This window comes from Carya illinoinensis, chromosome 9, assembly GCF_018687715.1.
Source record: "Carya illinoinensis cultivar Pawnee chromosome 9, C.illinoinensisPawnee_v1, whole genome shotgun sequence".
Classification (NCBI taxonomy): domain Eukaryota; kingdom Viridiplantae; phylum Streptophyta; class Magnoliopsida; order Fagales; family Juglandaceae; genus Carya; species Carya illinoinensis.
Window position 1 is genome coordinate 13,149,727 of NC_056760.1, and position 27,060 is coordinate 13,176,786.

General features: G+C 35.3%; 2 protein-coding genes across 6 annotated transcripts; one reads left to right on the plus strand and one right to left on the minus strand.

Moving 5' to 3' along the window:
• Positions 1-13,623: 13,623 nt before the first annotated feature.
• On the minus strand, positions 13,624-16,944 carry LOC122276099. Of its 4 annotated transcripts, none has more exons than XM_043085566.1 (3): positions 16,127-16,573; positions 14,588-15,402; positions 13,624-14,261 (listed from the first exon to the last, which is right to left on the minus strand). In XM_043085566.1, the coding sequence occupies exons 2-3, from the start codon at positions 14,855-14,857 to the stop codon at positions 14,067-14,069; spliced, it is 465 nt and encodes a 154-aa protein (XP_042941500.1). In that variant the 5' UTR covers positions 14,858-15,402; positions 16,127-16,573; the 3' UTR covers positions 13,624-14,066. The 4 variants fall into 4 exon arrangements, 3 of the variants coding, with proteins under 3 accessions (XP_042941500.1, XP_042941501.1, XP_042941499.1); XM_043085567.1 differs by having other exon boundaries at positions 14,588-14,742; positions 16,127-16,569; XR_006228751.1 differs by having other exon boundaries at positions 13,624-14,289; positions 14,588-16,944.
• Positions 16,945-17,022: 78 nt separating this feature from the next.
• Positions 17,023-21,269, plus strand: LOC122276098 (disease resistance protein RUN1-like). Of its 2 annotated transcripts, none has more exons than XM_043085562.1 (4): positions 17,023-17,815; positions 18,107-19,208; positions 19,317-19,592; positions 19,745-21,269. In XM_043085562.1, exons 1-4 carry the CDS (start codon positions 17,334-17,336, stop codon positions 21,155-21,157), a joined length of 3,273 nt encoding a protein of 1,090 aa, XP_042941496.1. In that variant the 5' UTR covers positions 17,023-17,333; the 3' UTR covers positions 21,158-21,269. The 2 variants fall into 2 exon arrangements, with proteins under 2 accessions (XP_042941496.1, XP_042941497.1); XM_043085563.1 differs by having other exon boundaries at positions 17,673-17,815; positions 18,070-19,208.
• The last annotated feature ends 5,791 nt before the right edge of the window (positions 21,270-27,060 follow it).

The window sequence follows — 27,060 nt, forward strand, 5'->3', positions numbered from 1 at the left end:
ATAAATTATATAATAGTATATTAGTATTAATAGTAGACTATTAGTATAGTTATATATTAGTATTAGTTATCGTGATTTAGTATAACTACAGTCTATATTAGACTATTAATATTTTTTTTATTGATTTCTCTATTAATTTAGAAATGACATCAGAAACACAACTTAGAAGATAAATTGGGTGCGTAGGAATGTCCAGCACATAGCTGTCTGGAGTGTTGTTTTCCTTTGGAAGGTGCCCCCACCCGGCCCCAACCCCAAGTTCAAAGGAAAGGGAGAAATTGTGGTTGTCATTCTGCCTTAAACAAAGCATTAATCTTTGGTGCTACTTGTTCATGAAAATTTAAGCATCGATTACTTTGTAAGGAGAATCTGCAATCACCAATCTAAAAAATCTCACCGGAATCTGCATCAAATGGAGAAGATGGCAAAGATTTTAGGATTTCTCAAGGACGAGAAGATGAAGCTTGAAACTGACGTTGGCTGCCTTCTGAGATTCTTCGGGTTTTCTTCTATTTCTTCTTCTTCTTCTATTGCACTTGTTTCATGTTGGAGTTTATGTTTACCAAAAATTCATTTAATATTTTGAGAAATTTGAGTGGACAAATTCATTTTCACGGCAAACCCCCCATTATATATAGAACACGTACACGTTAGATCTCGTATTTATCTTCTTCCTCTAAACTAGGGTTGCCGCTGCACCACCTTAAGGTAGCCACTGCTCAGTCCATGCACGGAACCTCAGCCACCCAAACTCCTTAAGAGTTCACCACTCCAGCCATGGCCATCTTCGGAAACACCATGAAAATAGCCAAGCCACCACAACACCGCCCTACCCCTCGGTGCCTAGCCAACGCGAAACCGCAACACCACTGCACAACCACTACACATGAGCCCCTCCAAACGGCAACTCCACTCCCTTTCCTAGCAGCAACTCGACTCCCTTTCCTAGCAGCAACTCGAATGGAAAATCACCACCCTTGCTCCTCCACAGCACCCTACACGTTGGAAACACCACACGGGTTACGCCAGTGTACCTCCTCTTGGTCACCACCTCAGCGCACGGTTTATCCACCACAACAATCCCGGTTTTGCATGCATAAAAACATAGCATTGCCACCTTCTCGTTGAACCACGGCCCAACTTCTCCAACCACTCAACCACCAAACAGCCTTCAATTCCCTCTCCACTGCCATTAAGCCTCTATTTTTCTACCCCCGAAACAAAGCACGGGTTGTGCTCTCAGCCCCTTGTGTGACGAAGGTCTAGCGTCATCACCATTTGCCACTCATTTGCCACTCATTTGCCATCGTCTAGCCGTAAGACACAGTCACCTTTTCTACTGTTTCATTGTCCCTATCACACTAGATCCAACCCTCTTAGTTAGCCCAATTTTATGTATTTTTGGGTTCTTTTATCTTTTAGAAATTTTGTTTGTAAATCTTTTTGTTTAACTTCCCAATTTATTTTCCTAAAACATCCAATTTACAAGTTATATGTTCAATTGGAGATTTATTGAAGTTATATGATTTTCTATAGGTGACGATTGATTATTCGTTCAGCACTGTTGTGAAGAATTTTTGCAAGACTAAGAAGTTCAGGTAAACGTGGTTCCTATACTAGACTTTGCATAAAAGATATGAAATGAGGTTGATTTTGAAAATATGCATATTTGTTGTGACGCCGCCAACTCCCATGTACGGACACGTGGAAATCGAGGCATCGGGATGATGACAACACGGGTCACGCATCCCATCGCTAAGTGCTAAGTGTGTGTACATGCAACACGTGTACAACAAAACAATGCAACGGATAATAAAAGTCAGTCTACTAAGTATCATAATTGTTTAAAATTTAAATTCATTTAAACATAAGCGTGCTAAAAAAAATTACAATTAATCGGTAAAAAAGTCATAAACTAAATACATAATTTAAAAGTAAGAAAATAATTTCCAACATATACAAGCAAGAGGCACCCAATCAATTCTTCGGCAGAGCCGCATCCTCAAGCTCGGCCTCCTCATCATCTACATGAAAATTTATGATACCAAGAAACGGTACCGCAGGTAAGTAATCATCCAAACAAACGCCGAGATAAAAATACATTCATGCCAAACAAAATGCATGAATATGATTCCATATGCATGAGACCCAAAAATCATCATTTTCTCGAAAAGAATAATTTTTTCACGCATGCAAAAAATCTCATTTGGCCCAAAAATTCAATCCAAATCAACAGTCCCGCCATTTTTCCAAAAAATGGCCCAATATAAAAATCCATTAATCCAATCTCGCAATTTTTCAAGAAAATGGCCCAATATCCGTTATTAAAACCAATATCCAATTTTAATTCGTATGCACCATGGTCTCCCCTAGGGACCATCCGCACACCCTGACTCCCTTCATCACACCATGGGTAATGACCATGCATGTAACGAGCAATGCCCAGTTCCGCACCCAGCGCGTTCGTAGCCAAGCATCCTTTAGCCCTCACCGGTATAAGTGCCATGAAGTCAGCACGAGAGCGTTACCATCCCGTCCAATCTTGTTGTTGTCCAGCAACAACTCAGGGGATATCACTTAATATATTACGTTCACGAGTGACCAAAGGAGCTCCACCGAGATAATGCCCCATCTTTGCTTGGGGTCGTGATACACACGCACCAAAAAATTCACTTTCACACGAAAACCCAATTTTTCATTCATATCCATGAATATGCATGCACTATGTGAAAATCTATTTTTCATTTTACAAACATGATCATGCGTGCACTATGCAATGCATGCGACAAGTCACAAAGATATCCAACAAACCCAACATCATCCAATCAACAAACAACTCCGTCCTCCATTCCAAATGACCCCCAAACTCATCGGACTCAATCCAGCACAACAAACAAATCACAGATTATTTGCTAAAGCATAAATATATTTAAATCACAAGAGTTGTTCGGAAAATACTTACAGCACTATAAAATAATTTTTGAAGGATCACTGAATTGCAAAAAGGCTGTGGAAAGGCAACGTTACAGTGCAAAATGCACTATGGCCGTGGGTCTCAAAATATCCAAATTTGGACAGAGGCAAACGAAGGCTAGGGAAGGCTAGGGTATGGCTTAAAGGTGTTGGTGAAGTTAATAGTGGTGGTTGGTGGCCACGGGAGGTTGCGCACGGTGGAGATCGGCTATGAAAGGTAGAGAAAGGCCGTGGGAGAGTGAGGGAGAGTGTGACGGCTAGGGGTCACGGTGGGGCATGAGATTGGCTAGGGGAGGTCACCGGTGGATGGGGAAACCGATGGTGGTGGCGGTGAGGTGGCACAGTGGCGCACGGCGGCAGAACGGAGGAAAAGCCGTGGGTCTTGGTGGGCTTCGTGGTGGTGAACAACGGTGAGTTAGGGGCTAAGCTTGGTGGAGGATGTTGGCTGATGAGAGGGGAAGCTATAGTGGTAGTGGTTGCGCCGTTGGGTGGCGCACGGCGGCCCAGTAAGTTCATGGCCATTTTGGGCTCTACACAGCTAGGAAAGAGAAGGATGAGGTGTGGGGGTGGTGGCTGGGGTGGGTGAGGTCGCCGGCGTAAGGGTAGGGCTGAGCACCGATTCAACCGGAGTCAGATTTGGCCTCCTCCGACTCCGACTCCGACTTTGTCGGAGGCCGAATCCGACCTCCAACTCCGACTCCGCTTACACCCCACTCCGCTCCGACTCCGACTCTGACATGTCAGAGCGGAGTCGGAATTGGGCTTTTTGTTGGGCTTTTTTTTAGACTTTTTTTTTTTACCCAATTACCATTTCAATTTTACAATTTGCAACTCTAATCGGATTTGGGCTTCTATATCAATATTTTTTAAAATATAATTTGAGATTTCTAATTTATCTAACCAAAATTATCACATTAGAAAATAAAACTAAATTCAAAATCTATCACTATAAAAAATAAAACTAAATTCAAATGTGCAACCAAAATTAAAAACTAAATACACACATTAAAATTACATAACCAAAATTAAAACTAAATACACACATTAAAATTACATAACCAAAATTACAACCTAAAATTAAAAATACATAACCAAAATTAAAACCTAAAATTAAAAATACATAACCAAAATTAAAATCTAAAATTAAAAATACATAACCAAAGGTCCAAAATTAAAACCTAAAATTAAAAATACATAACCAAAGGTCCAAAATTACATCCTAAAATTAAAAATACATAACCAAAGGTCCAAAAAATGTCATTTTTCAACTTGTACCTGAAAAAAAAGAACAAAATTAGTAAAGAAATAAGATACCATATAAATTTATAAAAAAAAAAAAAAAAAAAAAAAGCAAAATTGAAATAAGATACCAGAAATAAGATTGTCAATCCTCTTCACGAAGTATGCTGGCCATAGAATTGGTTAATTCTGCATTAAGATGTTAAAATATAGGAAATTAGTATTACAAAATGTTAAAATCAACTCATATAACAACTTAAAAAAATCTCTAAATACATTACCTGAGTCGAACTTATAGCTCTCTGCATCATCAGTGGCTTCAGAATAATTTTGACTCAAGCATATGGGAGTAGACTTCAACCAATTTTGCGAGCACACGAGAGCTTCTACAGTTCTAGGAGCCAAAGAGCTCCTAAACGGATCCAGGACACGGCCTCCTGTGCTAAATGCTGACTCAAATGCAACGGTGGTGATAGGAATAGCCAAGATATCTCTTGCCATTAGAGCAAGAACTGGATACTTGGTGGAGTTGACTTTCCACCAAATTAAAATATCGAAACTCCCCATAGGAATCTCAATGTTCTCCAACAAATACCGCTCTAACTCCGACTTACAATCCATCAAGGATGTTGTATGCTCTTTATGGAACTCCCTAAAAAAATCCAAGGGATCATAATCTGTAACAGTACTACTACTCCCCATTGATGCACTAGCTTCACCGCTTTGAGTTTTGTTAGCACCAGTTACGCACCCACCACCAAACTCTACATATGCCTCATACAAATATTCCATATCCCTCTTGAGGAGTGCAACAAACTCCTCACCCTTCTCCTCACCCAATGTTTTCTTGAACCAATATGCTTGAGTAACAAATTTGAACCGCAGATCAAGAATAGCAGCAATAAACAACAACCGAAAGAAATACAGATTGGATAATAGATGCAATGGTTAGAATGTCATTTCAAATTATATGTAGTAAGGATTGTTTTATTAATGAAGTTCAACTTGCTAAAAAAAGAAAGAAATAAATAAAATAGACTCGAGGAATTTAAGAGGAAAGTGAAAGACTAATTGAGCTTTGCATCTTCATTTTCTTTTCTATATTGCAATCCTTCTTAGTCAAAAATTACTCTCCAGACTATGTAGGGCCATGGGGACTCAATAAAAGACACCATTGGCCCAAGCCTACACTCTATGACTCAAGTTTTAATGAAAATTCAACAAAAAATCGCAACGAGTCATTATCAAGTTGAATGAACCGCAAAAATTATGGAGAAGCATCTTAAACCGGACTGATTTTCCTCCTAATAGTGTGTCCCATACTAATACTAAAATACCAAAAGCATAATCACAACTTCGGCCACGAGCAACCAAATTGACATGAAAAACTATCCAGTACATAGTGTGTCCCATCCAACATTCCAACCGCATGCTAAATGCAAAGGGACCCGTACAAAAATAGCACACAACAATCCTAAAATCCACAACTATCCAGCGATTCCAGCACACAAACAAACCTAATATCCACAACTATCAAGAAAATAAACAAAAATATTGCAAAAATAGTTCAGATATACAAATTATAGAGAGAGAAAGAGAGAGAGAGGCACTTCGGTTACAACTCAAAATGGGATTTATGGGTTCACAAGTTCACGGAGGGACGATGGAGGAGCTCCGGCACGGCACGGGTTCAGAATCTTCAGATGAGAGGTATGGGTTCACGGGTTGGTGAAGGTTGAGATGAGAGGAAACGGCACTGAGGGAGAAATCTGATTCAGCGAAGGGGGAGGGAATTCAGGGGGGTGTGGGGGGGGGGGGGGGGGGGGAACCCTAATAACTTAACAAAAACGGCGCCGTTTGGGATTATTTTAACCCCAAACGGCGCCATTTGGGGTTAAAAATTGGGAAAAAAAAGGGGTACGGCGCCGTTTACTGATTCGGTGATTCCTATTTCTAAATTCTACAATCTACTCCTATTTCTAAATTCTACAATCTACTAATCTACTTTAAACAATAAAAATAAATTAATAAGTTAGTAAAAATAAATTAATAAGTTAGTAAAAATATATTTAAGTTAGTAAAAATATATACTATTATATATATTATATATTAGTAATACACTAATACTAATACTATTAGTCTATTAATATATAGTAAATTAGTAATATTTATTAATTTATTTACTATAGTCTAATAACTAGATAGTCTAGATGTAATAACTAGTAACTAATAATATCTAATAACACTAGTTACATTAGTACTAATAGATAATAACTTAAAGATACTAATTTAATATACATATAGCTAATATATACTATTAAATATATTATATATTAGTAATACACTAATACTAATACTATTGGTCTATTAATATATAGTAAATTAGTAATATTTATTAATTTATTTACTATAGTCTAATAACTAGATAGTCTAGATGTAATAACTAGTAACTAATAATATGTCTATAACACTAGTTACACTAGTACTAATAGATAATAACTTAAAGATAACTAGATGTAATAACTAGTAACTAATTATATGTAATAACACTAGTTACACTAATACTAATAGATAATAACTTAGAAGATATTAATTTAATATATATTAACTAATAGTATACTATTATATATTAGTAATACACTAATACTAATACTATTAGTCTATTAATATATAGTAATATTTATTAACTTATTTACTATAGTCTAATAACTTATAACTGGATAGTCTAGATGTAATAACTAGTAACTAATAATATGTGATAACTAAATTACTAATAGATAATAACTTGAAGATAATAACTTAAAAGATATTAATTTAATATATACAACTAATAGTATACTATTATATATATTAGTAATTTACTATATACTAATAGTCTAATACTATTAGTCTATTAGTATATAGTAAATTAGTAATATTTATTAACTTATTTACTATAAGTTTATAACTAATAACTAGTGCTAATTGCTAGTATATTATTGGATTTAACTAATGATGTTACTATATTTATATTTATATGACTACTATATAGAAAAACACATATTTTTTATAAAATATGTACACTAGCGGAGCGGAGTCGGATACGGAGTCGGAGTCGGAGTCGAAATAGGGAGTCGGAGTCGGAGGATCGGAGTCGGATCGGAGCGGAGTCGGAGTCAGATCCGCCTGGAATTCGACTCCGACTTTTCATTGGAAAAAAACTCCGTCTCCGACTCCGACTTGTCGGAGTCGGAGCGGAGCCGGAGTGGAGTCGGGGTTGGAGTTGGATTTTCGGATTTCTGCTCAGCTCTACGTGAGGGGAAGGTGGTGGGCTAGGCAGTGGTGGCCACGCCGGCGTGCAGTGGTGCACTGGAAAGAGGGAAGAAAATGGACGGGAAGGAGAGGGGAGGGCTTGCACGAGCTGGGGGCAAAAATAGGGAGGAGAAAAAGAAAAAGAAAAGAAGAAAAAGGAAGAAGAAAGAGAAAGGGGAAAAAAAAAAAGAGGGAAAAAGAAAAAGGAATGGACAGAAATAAGATCCAGTGTTTTCAATCTGGGTCTCAAAACTGATTCAACGAAATATATTCTAAAACGGCAAATTTAAATAAAATAATTTAAACGCAGTAACTTAGTAAAATAAAATAATAAAATCTAACAATATACTGATTTAAAATAAAAGGCACAATAAAATAAATAAAAACTAAATAAAAACACTACAACTCAATATTAATAAAATAAAATAGTTAAAACCCAACAATAAAACAATTCAAGCTAGAGATTAATTTAAATGCAAAATAATTATTAATATCAAGAAAACACATTATTTAAATCTCACAACTTAAAAAAATCATAAAACAATATAATGAGAAACACATTTAATTTCAAATAAAAGAACCACTAATTATAATAATTTAAATAATCATTTAATAAAAATATACGTAAATACGGGGTATCACATTTGTTTTTGAAAAGAAATCTAAAAATAGCCTCAATTATGTGTTCTGCATATACATAAAATCTATATAAGAAAAGTATTTTCCGTCATGATTGGTGTAGACATGAGCTAATTTTGTGCATTCTGTTTTCTGAACTATGCAAAAAGAGCGAATATGAAATTTATGAAAATGTGTGCATGTGATGTGAAGATGTTTTGAATCTGTTTTTGAAAATGTGAAATGATCTGAATTTATTTCAGTACTCTGTTTTGATATGAAGTGGTATCTGAAAAACCTTTGTCATGACTTTCTAATTATGTTCTAACTCTGATTCTGGTTTTGATATAGTGATTCTGATTTTGTTTTACTCTAATATCTTGCCCTGTCACGGGATACAATAGTGACCTCTGGCCCTGTCACGGGATACAATAGTGACCTCTGGCCCTGTCATGGGATACAATAGTGATCTCTGGCCCTACCATGAGATATAATAGCGACCTTTGGCCTTACCACGGGATATAATAATGGTCTCTGCTCTTAGTGCAATCGCTTTGGTAACATGGTGGTTTATATTCGATCTGCTTGGTTTTCTGCAGAATGCACAACCTTACGGCGGAGGTTAAACATGGTTTCTATTTTGATATGATATGATAAGATGAAGATGTTTAGTTATGTTGTGCCAAAGGTGTATTTGAATATGGTTTTTTAATATGGACAGTTTGAAGTGTCACTCTGATTTTCTAATAATATGTATTTTTGAGATTTGCATATTGAAACTGAAATGTTTTGTTTCTGCATTATGAACTATATGAAAATGCTCATGTTTACATACTAGTATATGTTCTCTGCTTACTGAGTTGTTGATAACCCACCCCTTATCTCCATAATATTTTTCAGATGATTTTGGAATAGTTCAGCTAAGGATCAGAATTATGGAGCATGGGTGAGATGATTATTTAAGTATAGTGGATTGCTCATAGAAGATTTCTCAGGATTATTGGATTTTATTAAGAGATTTTGTAGTATTATGATGAAATGTGAGTTTTAAGTTACAAGAAGTAACTCTCCGACCCCTACGGGACTGGAGCTTTACCAAGATTATGTAAGAAAAATTTGGAAGCAAGCGATTTTGATCCAGTTATTGGAATACAAGTTCTCATTGAAAGATCTTTCGTGATTGTATACAAAAACAAATTGCAGACGTATGACTTGATTTATACAATTGACGTGTAGGAATATTGTTCATCAAGAATCTCCCAACAAGCGAGGAAAGCGTAGCCGATTATGGTCACATGAGGATATTCTTCATGTTCTTTTTAAAAACACGGTAAGAGCGGCATGGAAAGAACAAAAAAAAAAAAAAAATTCTAGGCAAACCTAATAGAAAAATACATATATATAATTTTATTATTTTTCTTCTTTCAATTGAGTCCTAACATTTTGTCATCCACTTGTTCTATGATTTACTAGGGAACTAATGCAATTCAAGGCATAAAGCTAGATTTTCTCAAAGAAAAAGACATTTTGCTGAATCCTAGAGCCTTTACAAAAATGAAAAGGCTTAGACAGCTTATAATCCAAAATTCTTGCTTTTCGAAGGGTCCAAAGAGTTTGCCCAATGAGCTAAGATCTCTTGATTGGGCTGGATACTCATCACCATCTCTGCCGTCCAATTTTAGTCTTCAGAAACTTGTTGTTCTCAACATGTGTCAGAGTAAAATCAAGCAATTTGAAGGAATAAAGGTGAAGTTATGATATAAATTTCGTATCTCTTTTCTGGTTTTTAAAATAAGAATTTAGATGCTAGATCAATTTTTCTTTTAAAAAAAGTTACTTGTAAAAAAAAATTATATGGGTAATTCTTGGAAGCTGATACATTGGTCCTTTCTCCTTTATTTTCCAGGTTTGTGAAAATCTGAGAGTAATAAATTTTTCTTGCTGTTAATACTTGACGTTCATCCCTGATGTCTCAATGATGGAAAATCTTGAGAGTTTGGATCTTCTAGGCTCTCGCAATTTAGTGAGGTTCATGAATCCGTTGGATTTCTTAAAAAACTGTTTCGTTTGGATGTTATAAACTGCGCGCTCTAAACTTAGACGTCTTCGTAGCCTGAAGTTGCCATGTCTTGAAAGCCTATATGTTTTAACGGGCACAAGTATGGAGAGATTTCCAGATATTGTGGTAGAAATGCATCGTTTAAGGGAAATTAATTTTATAAACAGTCCCATTCAAGAATTCCCTTCACCAATTGAATATCTCATTGGGCTTGATAGGATAACAGTACGGTCATGCAAGAACTTTAGAGATCTCCCTAGAAGCATTTCTAAGTTGAATATGTATCAACTAATGTACGGTCATGAAAGCTTTCGAATCGTTTAATAATGTATCAAGAAATAAGATAAAAAGAAATAATTAAAATGATAATAAATAGTTTTTATTTTAAAAATGCATTCATATCCAAACTCAACATATATAAATATACATAGATTTTATTTTTTCCCTTTTTCTTATAAATTTTCTAATGAAAGGAAAATCTCGACAGAGAGTATTTATTTATCCAAAACTACAAGCGCCATAATTCCCTTACTTGAAATTAACAAGCCAACCGGATTATCATTCAATTATTGAGGATGGTGAAAACTGAAATCCCAAACTAGAACTCAACCTGAACTCATTTTTCACACTACTTCAGTTTTGGTGAATACTTGGAACTTTCATGTAAAGAAAATTGCATGATTACGAGGAACTTCAAAATTCAAGTTTTTGTAATTTCATCAATTTATGTGCTGCTCAAATAACATACATTTCAACAAACCTAGCTAGTATAGTACTTACATGGCATAATTTTATTTAACATATAAGTTTTAAAATTTGAATCATACAAATCAAATCTTATCATTTAAGTGGTGTGGATGTTGTTTTCTACACACTAACTTGAAAATAGAATAATACTTTCAACTAGTATGATACATTATGTGAGCATATAAAACTTCTACTACCCGAATTTCTTCTTATTTCAAAACTACAGCATATTATAGAGCATTATCAAAGAGGATTCCAATGTACAATTGTGGCGACTCTGTAATCAGTCAGGAATGCAAAGAATAAGTAATTAAACAACAACATCCTTTCCACAAAAACGACTTTCAAGCTTAAAATGCAAATGAGTTGGGCCAGTTGGCAACAAAGACGGAAATTTCAATGTTTTGCAAAGGCTACATTACATACATAATTATTATGTGCTATGTTCTTAACTTGCGTACTTAACAATGGAGTAGGGAAAATAACCTTTTGAATATGATTTTTAGGCTATCTACAAATCGGAAAATGATTTGTACTAGGGGTGCTACCCTGCCCCCTTGCACTCACATGGGTGGGGTGGTCATTTTTCATCCTACCCTAGCCTTTCCCCGAGTTACTATCCGCTCACTCTAATTCTTTCCTCCTTGGCTTGGTTAGAGTGTGGAGTGTGTTGCCGGCATTGCTGAAGTTGTCAACCTGATCCATGAACTCCCCTAGTGTTGCGGGAGTCCTTCTTGCCAGCTCTGCCATGAACTAGGACCAAGGCCATACTCCTCCTAGGAGCATTATGGGGGTGATCTTCTCGTCCTGGCCATCCATCGTCATGCACTTCTTGTTGAACTTGGACAAGTATGGCTTCAGGCTTTCGTCCTCCCCTTGTTTGATGATGAGGTACGCCATAGGACGCCTTCTTCACTTGCTCACCATAAACTGAACAAGGAACAGACGGGCCAGTTCCCTGAAACTGTCTATAGACCTCAACGTCAGGGACCCAAACCACACTCTTGCTGGTCCTTTCAAAGTCAGTGGGAAGACTCTATAAGACACTTCCCCTGGGAAATAGTGTAGGATCATGTGTGCCCTAAAGGTTTCCAGGTGCTTGAGCGGGTCTGCGGTTCCCGTCATACATTTTCATGAAAGGGACTTGAAACTTTGGTGGTAAAGGCACTGCCATCACTTCCTCGCTATAGGGCAGGCCCATGTTGGTGAGTAGTTGGTCCACTAATGACGAGGTGCCAATCTTTCTTGCCATCTTCTTGTATTTTTCCTTAAGGTTATGCAGCTCATTTTGCATGTTCCTCATTTCCTCCTCTGTGTGACCCTCCTCACCAGCTTTTCTGGATCCAACATGCTCACTATTGCTGGGTTCCACGTCGTTCCTTGCCTCGCTGGTGGTTCCCTTGAGCGACCTATTATCTTTTCGTAGGGTATCCACCTGAATAGTTAGCTTTTCCCACCAGTTAGTCCATGACAGCTAATTTGGCTTCCATGTTCATTGACATTGCTTCCTCTTGTCCCCAGGTCGTCTAAGAATGAGTTCTCGCAAGCATACAAAGGATACGTGAAGTCTATTAAGATCCCACAAATGGCGCCATTGTTAACATTGTGTTTTGCACATCTTTGGGCCGGGCTCTCAGCAAATTGGGTCTTCGGTCTTGGGCCTACAAATACAAAGAAAATACTGCTAGACGGGGATCGTGGTGGTGGCCGGAGAGTCTTCGATGCCAAAATCATTCTTGCCTTAAAATTTTGTGTAAGTAAATAAAGAGTTCAGAGAGAGTTCCAAGTACTTGGGGATTACCTTTTATATCCCATTTCTTGGGTCAGTTGCCCATGCCTTGTGTTAGAGAGATATGTCCCCTCAGCAGTTCCTTTAGTCAGGTTCCTTTAACGTGGCATAACTTTTGGAGTGGCGCAATTAATGCGGCTTAACTTTTGGGGTAGCATAACTTTTGAAAAGGTCAACATACTTATGTAAACAACTTCAACTGACTTCTTTTGCACTTTTCTTGTAGTTTTAATTTATATTTTGCTATTTTTTTATACTTTATCTAATGAGCAATATCATTTAATATATCTAGTATTGTTGTATTTCAATTATCAATATTTTTTAATTTGAAATTCTATTTTTAATTTTAAACTTCACGTAATGAACAATATCTAGTGAAATGGACGAAAAAAATTCCATTTTTTAATGAATAATGAATAAAAAATCTAGTTATCTAGTGTAATTTTATGTAATGAAATGAATAAAGTTTTTACTCATATTTTACAAATTTTTTAATACTTTATGGAATGAATAATATCATTTAATATATCTAGTATTTTTTTTATTAATTCAATTCTCAATATTTTTTAATTTGAAATTTCATTTTTAATTTTAAAACAGTTCATGTTCAAACATTAATGACTATTACCTGAACGTTAGAACGAATAATTTACACGTTCGAACGTAAGTGGGCTTAATGTTCAAATGTACATAAACAATTCGAATGTAACATTTTATATGTTCACATGTAACCCTTGAAAAATGACATCGTATGATTTATGTTCGAACGAAACATTATCATAGTTCGAACGTATAACCATTTCTCGTCCACTTTTAATGACGGTTTCATGAAACTTGGGGTCCAATTAGTGTGTTAGGTCTGCGATCAACATCCTACACCATTACCAATTGGGTCCACAATAATGGATACAGAACAAACCAATCAATTCCTTAAGAAGTGGTTGAATTTTCATTGTCATCCTTAATTTGTAAACGTGATAGAACACACACATGGCGAGTGTTATATAACATTTACGCCTGGAGATGTCAGTAATTGGCACCTCATTTTCAAGCCAAGTATTACTGGAAGGTATTAGCCCCTAAGGAGAAGTAAATTGTGAAAGAATGCGATTATCACTTCGCCCTATTCATATTTCAATACATGGTTCAAAGCTAATACTTGAGAGATACCCCATGTGCAGGGGGGCCAAGGCGGAGAAGCAAACCTAGAGTTATCAGCTAAAACTATTCAGGATAGGCAGCAATCAACTGCAGACCTACCCAGCTTCCCCCTTTTTCAGCACCATAGATACTTTTCTGAGCAGCATCCAAGAAATTTCTGCCGCTAGATAAGCTGGCATGGGTAGTTTCTCACCCATCGTCCTCCTCAGCCTTCCTCAAACGTTTCCATCTTTGCTCTTCATGCAGTTCAACATCCACTTGCATCTCATACCGCCTAGTAGCCCGCTCTTCCTCTGAAAGTTTGGGAGCAACATTGTGACGCTTGAAGTGTGACTCAATCCCATTGTGATGACTTGAATCACAATACCCTCTGCCTTCTCTTTCCTTTTCATCAACATCAAGTGTCAATTTTCTGATGAACACAGAATAGAAGCAGAGGAAAAATGAAATGACAACCTTTCATGAATGGATTGAATGAATCAATTACAAGTATTGAATGTATTCAATGATTGATAAAGAACCCTGAGTTATACTACTTATAGAGATTTTTTTAAAGTGAAAAACTCTTGAACCATCACTTCTTAAGTTTTTGGTTTTTAACTCCTTAAGTTTCTGGTTGTTAACTCATTCCAAAGATCAACAGCCGAGGCAACATAAAGCAAACTATTCCTTATTTCTTTAGAAATGGAATTCATTAACCAAGAAAGTACCAAATTGTTAACACGCAGCCAAGCACTATGAAGAACAAGTTGATCAGCAGGAGTAGCAGCAATCGAACCATTAATGAATGCCACCTTGTTCTTGACAGTCAATGCCATGGTGATTGATCGACTCCATGCAATGTAATTATCTCCAGAAAAAATTTCTGAAACGAGGAGGGCACCAGGATTGTCATTTGGATGTAGATAAGAAGGACTAGAGGAATAATCTGAGAGATTTATGACAGAGCGAGGAGAAGTGGCAGAATTGGTAGAATCCATTTCGGGAATCTATTAGAGAAAGTGCAAGAAATGAAAGAAGACGAAGAAGACAACAACAAAAATTCTCGAGCAGAATTTTGTAATTCAGATTTCAAGAATTCAAAGTTTTAGAGACGAGAAGATGAATTTGCAGAAGCAAGAATGATTTTCAATCTGATACCATGTCAATTTTCTGATGAACACAGAATAGAAGCAGAGGAAAAATGAAATGAAAACCTTTTGTGTGAATGAATTAATTACAAGTACTGAATGTATTTATACTAATGAAAGACAATAACAGAAAATAACTAACTTTCTGAATCTTTTTCTAATTTAACACATGCTATTTTAGACTTTAATTCCATTTGCTCAATTTATGAGGCTATACTACAACATCAAGATTTCTGTCTACTAGTCTTCCCCTTTTCCCCTTCTGCAGTGACATTTTCTAAATCTGATTGTTTCCTGGATGATGAATGCTTTTGATTCTTTAAACAGCTATGATGGTGCTTCATCCGGGGCTCCTTTTCACCATGAGCCTTCTTCTTGGGTTTCTGTTCTTCAACCTAACAAATGATCTCATAATTGAGAACAATCAGAAACATCTTTAATTCCAAATTTTTCAAGAAATGATAAGCTTAATTCCTAATGCATTTTTCGATGAAGTTTAAACTATTGCAACTCATACATTTTCCAACTGAAATTCTCCTCCAGAATATCATTTAATTTTTTTTTTTCTTTGGACAAGGAATAACTAATCCTATTTACAACAGCACAAACTCCTTGAAGCGAAACTTGACCAACCAAAACACCTTAGCACAAAATACTCCTGTATTTCTCTCTTTATTCAATCCAGAAGTTTTATATATTTTTTGACAACCAGAAGTTTGACTTCCACAAACAATCCCTATCCAGTGAACAATTCCAAACAATATAAATATATGCAGTTCTTGAATCAAATCCAGACAGGATGGACTACTTTGGTCAAGGTTCAACATGTAATCTTCCATGCACAGAAGCAAAAACGGTGAGAAAGACACGGAGAGGTGGAGAAACTGTAATACTAACATGTTAGTGAGGATAAATAAACTGTGGGAAGCAAGTAATGCAGTTAACTTTTTTATGTAAGAATGTATTTCCAGAAGAGAAAATGTTTCTAAATTACAGAATGGAAAGGCAAGTAAGGCATTTAACTTTTTTATCTAAGAATGTATTTACAAAAGAAAAAATGTTTCTAAATTACAGAATAGGAAGTCTAGAAACTTAAATAATAAAGGAATGGTAATACACCAGGCAGAGATTTCAAGCTGTCTTCCTAAATGGTTTTCAAGTTGAAAGAATCTCAACACATTCCCTTTGTGGTCTCGTATCACCTAGACCTATAGACACTATAGAATCCTTAAGAAACAACTGATAATATGATTTAGCACTTCTTTTTATGCAATGGTTCCTGCGTGCCTTATGAGCACTGCATTGACTAGATGCAAGTATTTTAGTCAATTTAGCAAGTTAAAATGAGCATAGTCTGGTTCCGCGAGATCCAATATAGTGGCTCAGAATTCAGAAAGGGTAAAGATTAGATTGTAAACTCTAGTTCCGCGAAACAGCAGAAGTGACTTGGGTTTCATCAACAGCTTCTAAACAGCAGAATTGAGTGTCTCTGGCCTCTTTTGGTCATGTGCGATCCACATCATGATGTGCATGGCAATTATTCCTGCAAGCAACAAATTGTCTATTAAAGGTATTCAAAAAGAAAACACGTGTGGGGTACTCACTAAAGAAACCATGGATTCTTACGGGAGTCATTATTTTCCAAGCAAAGGGAGAAAAAGCTATACAAAGAAAAAGCAAGTGTTGTGAGCTTTCTTGGATCCTTCGGTGAAAGAAATGTAATTAAAGGTATTCAAAAAGAAAACACGTGTGGGGTACTCACTAAAGAAACCATGGATTCTTACGGGAGTCATTATTTTCCAAGCAAAGGGAGAAAAAGCTATAGAAAGAAAAAGCAAGTGTTGTGAGCTTTCTTGGATCCTTCGGTGAAAGAAATGTAATTAAAGGTATTCAAAAAGAAAACACGTGTGGGGTACTCACTAAAGAAACCATGGATTCTTAGGAGGGTCATTTCAATTTTCAGAGCGAAGGGAGAAAAAGCTATAAAAAGAAAAAGCGAGTGTTATGAACTTTGTTGGATCCTTCCGTGAAAGACAGAGAGATGGGAGAGACAAAGACTGAGGGCAAGTTTTTCTTCGAAGCGACGCGTAATGCATACCTTTTTTTGACAAAGAAGAAGAAATTTGCTGATCAGTTTGAAAGTAGCAGCTTCTCTGGTAATGCCCAGGAAATTTCATTAGAGTTTAATTACACAGTGACAGTGACCCACTCATACCATCTTGATCCACTTCCTTAATATAAAGCTCCTTACTCACATGTCTCTCTGCACTCAATAACTCGTGACCCTTCTTCCTTCAAAGAAGCTACCAAGATTTCAATCTCTTCCATGGCCATCCCAAATGTCTCCTTCACCTCCCCTTCTTCTTCCCATCCTCGGATTCATGATGTGTTTCTGAGTTTCAGAGGGGATGATACCCGCAACACCTTTACCGGTCATCTACATCACGCTCTCATTGAAAAGGGGATCAAAACCTTCATAGATGACAAGGATCTTCGGAAGGGAGACGAAATCTCCAAACTTTTGGAAGCCATTGAACAATCTAAAATTTCCATCATCATCTTCTCTAAGACCTATGCCACTTCCACGTGGTGCTTAGATGAACTTGTCAAGATTCTCGAGTGTCGGAAATCGATCGGCCAAATGGTTCAACCCATTTTCTACGATGTGGATCCTTCAGATGTGCGGAAGTTTGTAGAAGTGATCGATATGCATGAAAATAAAGTCAAGGATGATATACAAAGGGTGTTGAGGTGGAAGGTGGCTCTCAAAGAAGCAGCCAATTTGTCCGGTTGGCATTTGAACAATGGGTACGCTTTTAGTTTTTTTTTAATGCAAGCATTGATATCAAATACATGAGGTGTAACCAAATAGGACTCTCTCCTCTTTTTCATTTCTCTCTGATTTTATGGTAACTGCACTTAATCGGTTCCAATTCCTTCTAGCTGCTTTACTTTTCATTTCTTAATTCCTCTATATTTGTGGCACTAGAGAAAGCCTTGATCAGATTCTTCTTAATTAGCAATTTCTAGACTGATCCTGAGATGCTTTTTATATGTAACAGTATGATTTCTAGATTGTCCTGTTTGAATGGCATGCAGGCATGAGTCCCATTTTATCCAACGCATTGTAGAAGAGATATCAAGTATATTAATGAAGCACACATTTTTAGATGTTGCGAAGAACCCAGTCGGATTAGATTCTCATATAGTGGCCATGAGTGAGTTGTTGAGTGTTGAGAATGATGACGTTCGCATGGTTGGAATCCATGGAATTGGTGGAATAGGTAAAACCACTATCGCAAAAGCTGTATACAACTCCTTTGCTCTTGAATTTCAAAGTTGCTGCTTTCTTGCTGAAGTCCGAGAAACTACAAACGGGTCCGGCCTTGTTCCATTACAAGAAAAACTTCTATCTGAGACCTTGGGCATGAATACCAACTTCAAGGTGGGAAGTGTGGATGGAGGAATTACTTTAATAAAGGAGAGGCTCTGCCATAAGAAGGTTCTTTTAGTTCTTGATGATGTCAATAAGGTGGAACAACTTCAAAAATTAGCAGGAGATAAGAATTGGTTTGGTCCAGGAAGTCGAATCATTATTACAACTAGAGATCAACATGTGCTAGGTACTCATGGAGTAGAAAGAAGATACAAGGTCCAAGAATTAAGTGCTGCTGATGCTCTTCAACTTCTTAGTTTGAATGCTTTCCATAAGTCTTATCCTGAAGAAGGGTATGAGGAGCTCATAAATAGTGTGGTTCAGTACGCCAAGGGCCTTCCCTTGGTTCTAGTGGTGTTGGGGTCTTTCCTATGTGGTAGAAGCAAACCTCAATGGGAAAGCACAATACGTAAAATGCAAAGAAGTCTTGACAAAGATATCTATGAAATACTTAAAATAAGCTTTGATGCACTGGACGACAATGAGAAGGCTATCTTCCTTGATATTGCGTGTTTCTTTAAGGGAGAAGAGAGAGATTTTGTAACAAAAATTTGGGAAGCGAGTGATTTTGATCCAGTTATTGGAATACAAGTTCTCATCGAAAGATCTTTGGTGAATTTTGATCAACATGAACGATTGCAGATGCATGACGTGATACAATTGATGGGTAGGAAGATTGTTCATCAAGAATCTCCCGACGAGCCAGGAAAGCGAAGCCGATTATGGTCTCATGAGGATATTCTCCGTGTTCTTAAGGAAAATACGGTAAGAGCACTTTAGTCCACTTGTTCTATCAATTTTATCATTTTATCATTTTTCTTCTATCAATTGAGTCCTAATATTTTTTCCTCCACTTGTTCTATGATTTATTAGGGAACTTATAATGCAATTCAAGCCATAAAGCTAGATTTGTTCGGGCAAAAAGATATTTTGCTGAATCCTAGTGCGTTTACAAGAATGAAAAGGCTTAGACTGCTTCGAATCCGTCATGCACGCTTTTCAGAGAGTCCTAAAAGTTTGTCTAATGAGCTAATATTGCTTGATTGGGATGGATACCCATCACCATCTCTGCCGTCCAATTTTCATCCTCAGAAACTTGTTACTCTCAACATGCATCACAGTAAAATCAAGCAATTAGAAGGAATAAAGGTAAATATCTTATCTCTTTTCTAGATTTTAAAATAAGAATTCATATGTATGGATCCATTTTTCTTTTCAAAAAATTTACTTGTAAAAAAGAAATTATATTGGTAATTCTTGGAAGCTGATACAATATTGTTCCTTTCACCTTTATTTTCCAGGTTTGTGAAAATTTGAGAGAAATAAAATTTTCTTACTGTGTATACTTGACGTGCATCCCTGATGTCTCAATAATGGCAAATCTTGAGAGTTTGAATGTTGAGGGCTGTCGCAATTTAGTTGAGGTTCATCAATCTGTTGGATTTTTAAACAAACTGTCTCTGTTGAATGTTCAATATTGCTGTAAACTTATACGCCTTCCTGACCTGAAGTTGCCACATCTTCAAATCCTAGAACTTACTGGGTGCACAAGTCTGGAGAAATTTCCAAATATTGTTGGAGAAATTCCTCGTTTACGTGAACTTTGGTTAAATGACAGTCCCAATATTCAAGAACTGCCTTTGTCAGTTGAATATCTCATTGGGCTTCAAAGGATATCAATATTTTCATTCAAGAACCTTAGAGATCTCCCTAGAAGCATTTCTAAGTTGCCACTTCTCAGGGAGCTTGTTCTTAGGCATTGCAGAAACCTTGGAAGGTTTCCAAAATCGTCGTCATCATCATCAACAAATTTGGGCTGGCTGGCTTCGTCAAAGGGGAACAAAACTCAAGATAAGAGCCACTCTGTTGGGTGGTTTCCAGCCTTGAGAAAGTTGAAAATCATGTACTGTAATCTAGAAGAAGTTGATTTCCTCAACAGTCTTCATTGCCTTTCCACGCTAGAAGAATTATATCTATCAGGAAACAATTTCGTTTGCCTCCCTGCATCATGTAACACTGGATTTACCCATTTGCGATCGCTTGCATTGTGGCATTGCAATGGGCTTCAACAAAAGAATGCAAGTAGTGATGTGTTTCCGAATGGTTTCGGAAAAATGATAACTACAATTAAAATTAGAGGAGGGGAGTTACCAGAATGGTTTCGGCATCAAACTAGGGAGATTGAGATGTGTTTCCGAGTGCCTCCACCTAAAAATGCCAAGTTAGCAGGTTTGGTTATCGGTGTTGCTTTCAAACCTCATTTTGAGCTCTCTTTCTGCTATTTGAGGGTGTCTATCATTATTAGTAATGGTCGTCAATCAACTCCCATAGCCAAATCCTACGAGGTTCCCTTTCATGGACATGAACTGGGATTAGATGGAGCACTGTGGCTGTTGTACCTTCCACGTGGTGCCCTTGAGTGGCGGGATGAGATCACCAATGAAGGGGATCACTTTGGAGTTTCATTTCAAATTCGTGGACGGACACCATTTGTGAAGTGTGATAAATATAATAACAGGTTGGGAGTTCATTTTGAATTCGAGCAAAACGACAACATGGATGATGATGATCCAAGAGTGATCCGGCATGACCCTTCTCCTAACAATAAGATAGCTATCTTGGAGAACGATAATTGTTGCCAACTACAGCAACAGCTAGCAGAACAACATGAACGGGCAAAGCGTGGACAAAGCAAATTTCTTTCTGATTTGTGAAATATTATTTTTTGTTTTAGAATTTAAAAAAATTGAATTACTTTTGTGTTTTTATTTAAAATTTTAGAAAAATTATAATGACTATATAATAGTTTACTTTTATTTTCTAAAACGAGTGAATTTTATTACTTGGGGACTTTTAAAAAACATTCATTAAGCCTTTCTTTTTTTTGACATATCAGTGTTGGAATCTTATAATCGGTTGTCTTTACACTTCATTTGGTTGCTTTTATTATTAACTTTTTTTAAGAAATTCATTTTACACCTCTTTTGAAGGTTCTTCAAGGTAAACTATCCTCAATTAAGAGTAATATTATGTATAAGTATTAAGTATGCAAGTTTTACACATTAAAAAAAAAAACAAAAGGAAAAAAAAGTATGCAGGATCGATACAAACTCTTTTATAAAAAATAAATAAATCTCACAAAAAATAGACTTATCTTTTTACATTTTTATATGCTAAGATCTACATTTTTATAAACAGTTTTGCTACATACAAGCACAGTCGCATACTAATATGTGTACTAACATTGATTTATTCATACTTAAAATTTAAATTAACACTGTTTTCAATAAAATCTACTTTTTGACCAATCACATCACATTGGTGCACAGATTAGTGAACAATTGTGCTTGCAACTATACTTTTCCTTTTATAAAAGATACGCACGCAAAAGGCTTTCTTTTTTCTTTTTTTAAAGAAGATGATAATACCCTAATTTTATTGATAATCATCACTTATAACGAAGGAAAATTGTGATTACACAAACAAATATTTGGTGAAAACAAATAATCAAAAAAACCCAAACTCAGGCATAATAATAATAATAATAATAATAATAATAAGGAAAATGCTATATGCAAGTGTTGTGGCGCACCCATTGCGCACGAAACATGACGTGTCTACGTTTATGGTGTTTTGAAAGGGAGCTGCTACGTACAGGCACAATTTTGTGCCTGTACGCGCACCCCTGTGATGTGGCAACATATTATGTCAGTATTTATTTTATTAAAAAAAAAAGCAAAACAGAGGAAGAAGTAAAGTTTTCTCTGGTTTTCATCTTTGTTGATTTCGAAAAAGCTGAGTTTTGTACAGGACTTCGTCTCGCCCATTTTCTTTCCGAACTGTATCCCCCAAAGCAGCTTCAGAAGCAAAAGGTCTGTTTGCAACTTTGCATAGGACTGCTCTAAAATTTTTCTTTTATTTTTTCTTTTCGAGTTTTCTTCTTCTTCTCTTACTGCTTTTACCCAGTTTTCATGCTATTAATTATTTCTCGATTTGTTTTCTGGGTTTTTCTTCCTGGGGGCTTCTTTGTTCAGCTTGAATATATACCATTGCTCCATGTGATTTCTTTTTGATCTTTTGTCCATAAAAACCAACTAGTCAAAATAAATTATATCCTGAGTAGCGCAATGTTCACAGTAGAAATTTTTGGTTGATATTCTGTTTGGCTGTCGAGAAAACTCAGGAAAAAAAAATGAAAATTAGTTCCAAGTTCCAACTGGTACACTCTAAAATTTCCGGTTTCGAGAAACTTAGAAAAAGCGAGCTAGATTTTGATGCAAAATATACATGGTATCAAAACTCTCATCAATGAACACATAGACCAGGGAAAAAAATTAAATCTAAAACAAGAAGAAAATAGATAGCAAGTCTTTTTACGAAGCAGATGAATCGTTTTCAAAATAAAAAGTGATTAAAAGGGCCAGATAAACGCTTCATCGAGCGGAGGAAGAAAGGAAATGCGGCAAATGCTGATCTTGAGGAGAGGAGAAGGAAATCTGATAGAGTACCTAACGTTTGAAAACACACTGTTTTTTCTAATTTCAAACAACGACGTCGTCGCATTTTGCCACCTCAGCTGGCGTGCACGGGGCCTTCCCCCTTCATGCTTGTAAATAGACTTTTTCGTTTTGAAAACAGCGTCTTCTCTCCCATTACCTTCTCCCCCTCACCTTTTTCTCTGTTTCCTGCAAATTTTCAGCACATCTCATGTTCAGTACAGAAAATTCTCAACACCCTACTCCATATTTTCTTCCATAAAAGTACCTTTTACCCTTCTTTATTTTGGCTCTCTAGACTCTAGTCTAAAAGACTTTATGCCCAACCAAAAATTTTCCAGCACGAGTTGATCTACAATTTTGCAAAGAAGAGTAAAACTTTTAAGATCGGTCTTTTTTTTTTAGTTTAGTATAAAAAGTTCAGACTTTCCAAATCGGCATCTCTAATCATTTAAGGCATGAGATTTTGGCGTGGGATTTTTTCAGCTTTGGTTTTCCATGTTAAGCACTGTTTGTGAAATGAATTTCATCTGAGTTTGAAGTATAATCCCTGCTTGCCTACTCTGCAAGCTGTCAAAGTTCACTACTTTGATTCTATCTTAAACCTAGATATTGGGAGAAATGTTGAAGGAATCTAAAGTATAATACTTTCTGCAAGATTTTTGTATTCACATCAGAAATATTTAAGATTTTTGCATTGTAGCTGTGCTCTCATATTCTGTGAAGAAAAAAAAAAAAGAATGAGAGGTGACTTTGCGGAAGGGGAGAAGGGAAAACGCTGGTTTCAAAATTCCAAAACTCACCGTTTAATATTACCACGTTGTGTTTAGTTGGTGGGTGCGCAAATGGTAAGCCACCACGCTTGCATATAGCATTTTCCATAATAATAAAACCTAAAATTGTCAATCACAATACAAGATACCCATAAAACCAAAGCCCACAATAGTTCAAAAGAAAAAGAACCAGCCTTAAATAAAAGACCATAACTGAAAAACCTGCAAGAAAACCAAGAAGTTGCATGCAAAGTAACAATAGTAAACAAATAAAACCAAATGCAACTTACCAGGCCACTATGAGATACGCAAATACGGAAGACCAATTCTATCTTATGCGGAGAAGGCCTCTTAACTTGTTGGGCAACCTATCTTGATCACCATACCAAGTCATATTTAGGCCCTCAGCTCCTACATGCGAAAGACTTGTATAATATTACATCATCAAAAATGCCTTTCACATCCGTCAATTACAACTTCACTAACTCTACCTGAACTCATTTTTCACACGACTTGTTTGAGTAACTAACAGTTTTGGACCTTGGTGAATACTTGGGAGCTTTCATGTAAAGAAAATTGCATAATTCTAAGGAAGTTAAAAATTCAAGTTTTTTTTTAATTTCATTTATTTATGTACCGCTCAAATAACATACATTTCAACACACCTAGCTAGTATAGTACTTACATGACATAATTTTATTTGAAATATAAATTTTAAAATTTGAATCCTACAAATCAAGTCTTACCATTTAAGTGACCAATTTTGGACACTTGTCATCTATGAACCATGATTTAATGAATTGCTAGTGTTGTGGTAAATGGATGGGACCATGTCGTCTCTTAATTTGCAACTATGTCATGATAATGAGCAAAAACACCGAAAGATGTGAGAATACTCCACATACCTGAGTTGATGGATTTGTGGTAGGAAGCGTTATAGGAGATACATACTCTTTCCCTTTCCCTTTCCCTTTCTTCATGTACAGAATATTTAACAATATTTTAGAACAAGAAAAATTATCTGAAAAAATTGAAGTTACTTAAGCCTTTAACTAAAGCTGCTTGTTAAAGCTAGCAAGTAACAGAATTTATAGAGTTCAGGTAATTAATAGAAAAGTAAATGAAAACCCAATTAGAGAATCTTGACCTGAGAGAAGAATCTTGTTAACTAGAACTAGTTGTCAAAATGATTGCACGTGCCAACCTTAAAACCTGCAAAAGGAAGAACACGATCAAGAACAAATATTCGATGCCACAAATAAATGTATGGGAAAGTTCGGTCTAGTCCGGTCCCGAGAGGTTTTGTGGACCGCACCGGACATATTCGGTTCAGGATTTTCTCACCCTGGACCTAACCGAACTCCCTAAGAACAGGGATGGTCTAGTCCGATCCGGTCTGGTCGTGCCACCTCAAACCTCCTTTTTTTTTTTATCCAAGAAAATTTTGTTTAATACTTATATAATTATATTGTGATATATTTAATATATATACATATAGTATACTATTATATATATATTAATATATATATATTAGTAGTACGCTAATACTATTAGTCTATTAGTATATAATAAATTAGTAATAGTCATTAACTTATTTACTATAACTAATAACTATATGTAATATACTAGTATTGCTATTTACTATATCTCTTCAAAACCCACATATTTATTAATACTCTATGTGATATTATATTAAATAATAGTAAAACTCTTATTACTAATAATCTATGTAGTTATACTAATACTCTATGTAGTTATATTAAATACTATATTATTAATATTCTATGTAGTTATAGTGATTTAATACTAACATATTGCATATTAAGTTAACTATACTAATACTATTATAAATTTGTACATATATGATATATTATAATTTATACTATAACTCTTATAATATGTTAATATTAATATATACTAGTACTATATATTATATTTAATAGTTATACATTAAAGAATATAATAATACATTGATACTAAATGTATATAGTTATAGACTTATAATGATTTAATTATTATGAATTTATAATTAATGTAGCTATATAATAGTATTAGTATTAGACTGTTAGTAATTTAGTATAGCTATATTATAATGGTAATATTAGTTATGTTGAATCAATAGTTAGTATAATTATACTCTACATTATTAGTATTAATATGAATATTAGTATTAGTTATAGCTATATACCCTATATTAGAATTGAGAGTCTTAGACTGTATAATAGACTAATAGTATTAGTACAATTATATATGTATATTGTATATCTATATATTAGTATTAATTATAGTAATTAGTATAATTATATAATAATATTAATAGTAGACTATTAGTATAGCTATATATTAGTATTAGTTATACTGTTATAGTAATTTAGTATATCATAATTTCTATATTATAATTTATACTTTTATAATATGTTAATATATACTAGTACTATATATTATAGTTATACATTAAATACTTATAGTTATACTTATATAGTTATACTAAATATATATAGTTATACTTATAGTGATTTAGTTATTAACTTAATATGATTAGTATAACTATATAAATTATAATAGTATTAGACTATTAATATAGCTATATATTAGTAATATTAGTTATGGTGAATCAGTGATTTAATATAACTATATAAGTATTAATTATAGTGATTAGTATAACTATATAAATTATATAATAGTATATTAGTATTAATAGTAGACTATTAGTATAGTTATATATTAGTATTAATTATCGTGATTTAGTATAACTACAGTCTATATTAGACTATTAATATTTTTTTTATTGATTTCTCTCTATTAATTTAGAAATGACATCAGAAACACAACTTAGAAGATAAATTGGGTGCGTAGGAATGTCCAGCACATAGCTGTCTGGAGTGTTGTTTTCCTTTGGAAAGGTGCCCCCACCCGGCCCCAACCCCAAGGTCAAAGGAAAGGGAGAAGTTGTGGTTGTCATTCTGCCTTAAACAAAGCATTAATCTTTGGTGCTACTTGTTCATGAAAATTTAAGCATCGATTACTTTGTAAGGAGAATCTGCAATCACCAATCTAAAAAATCTCACCGGAAATCTGCATCAAATGGAGAAGATGGCAAAGATTTTAGGATTTCTCAAGGACGAGAAGATGAAGCTTGAAACTGACGTTGGCTGCCTGCTGAGATTCTTCGGGTTTTCTTCTATTTCTTCTTCTTCTTCTATTGCACTTGTTTCATGTTGGAGTTTATGTTTACCAAAAATTCATTTAATATTTTGAGAAATTTGAGTGGACAAATTCATTTTCAAGGCAAACCCCCCATTATATATAGAACACGTACACGTTAGATCTCGTATTTATCTTCTTCCT

Bases quoted from the DNA above. Each gene is read 5' to 3' on its own strand.
- LOC122276099 (XM_043085566.1), bottom strand. From the start codon at position 14,857: ATGGATTCTACCAATTCTGCCACTTCTCCTCGCTCTGTCATAAATCTC. The intron at 14,262-14,587 runs GTACTTTCTTGG...GTTGATGAAAAG, and splicing joins GGCTGCGTGTTAACAATTTG to GAAAGAGAAGGCAGAGGGTA.
- LOC122276098 (XM_043085562.1), top strand. From the start codon at position 17,334: ATGGCCATCCCAAATGTCTCCTTCACCTCCCCTTCTTCTTCCCATCCT. The intron at 17,816-18,106 runs GTACGCTTTTAG...AATGGCATGCAG, and splicing joins GGTTGGCATTTGAACAATGG to GCATGAGTCCCATTTTATCC. The intron at 19,593-19,744 runs GTAAATATCTTA...TTTATTTTCCAG, and splicing joins AGCAATTAGAAGGAATAAAG to GTTTGTGAAAATTTGAGAGA.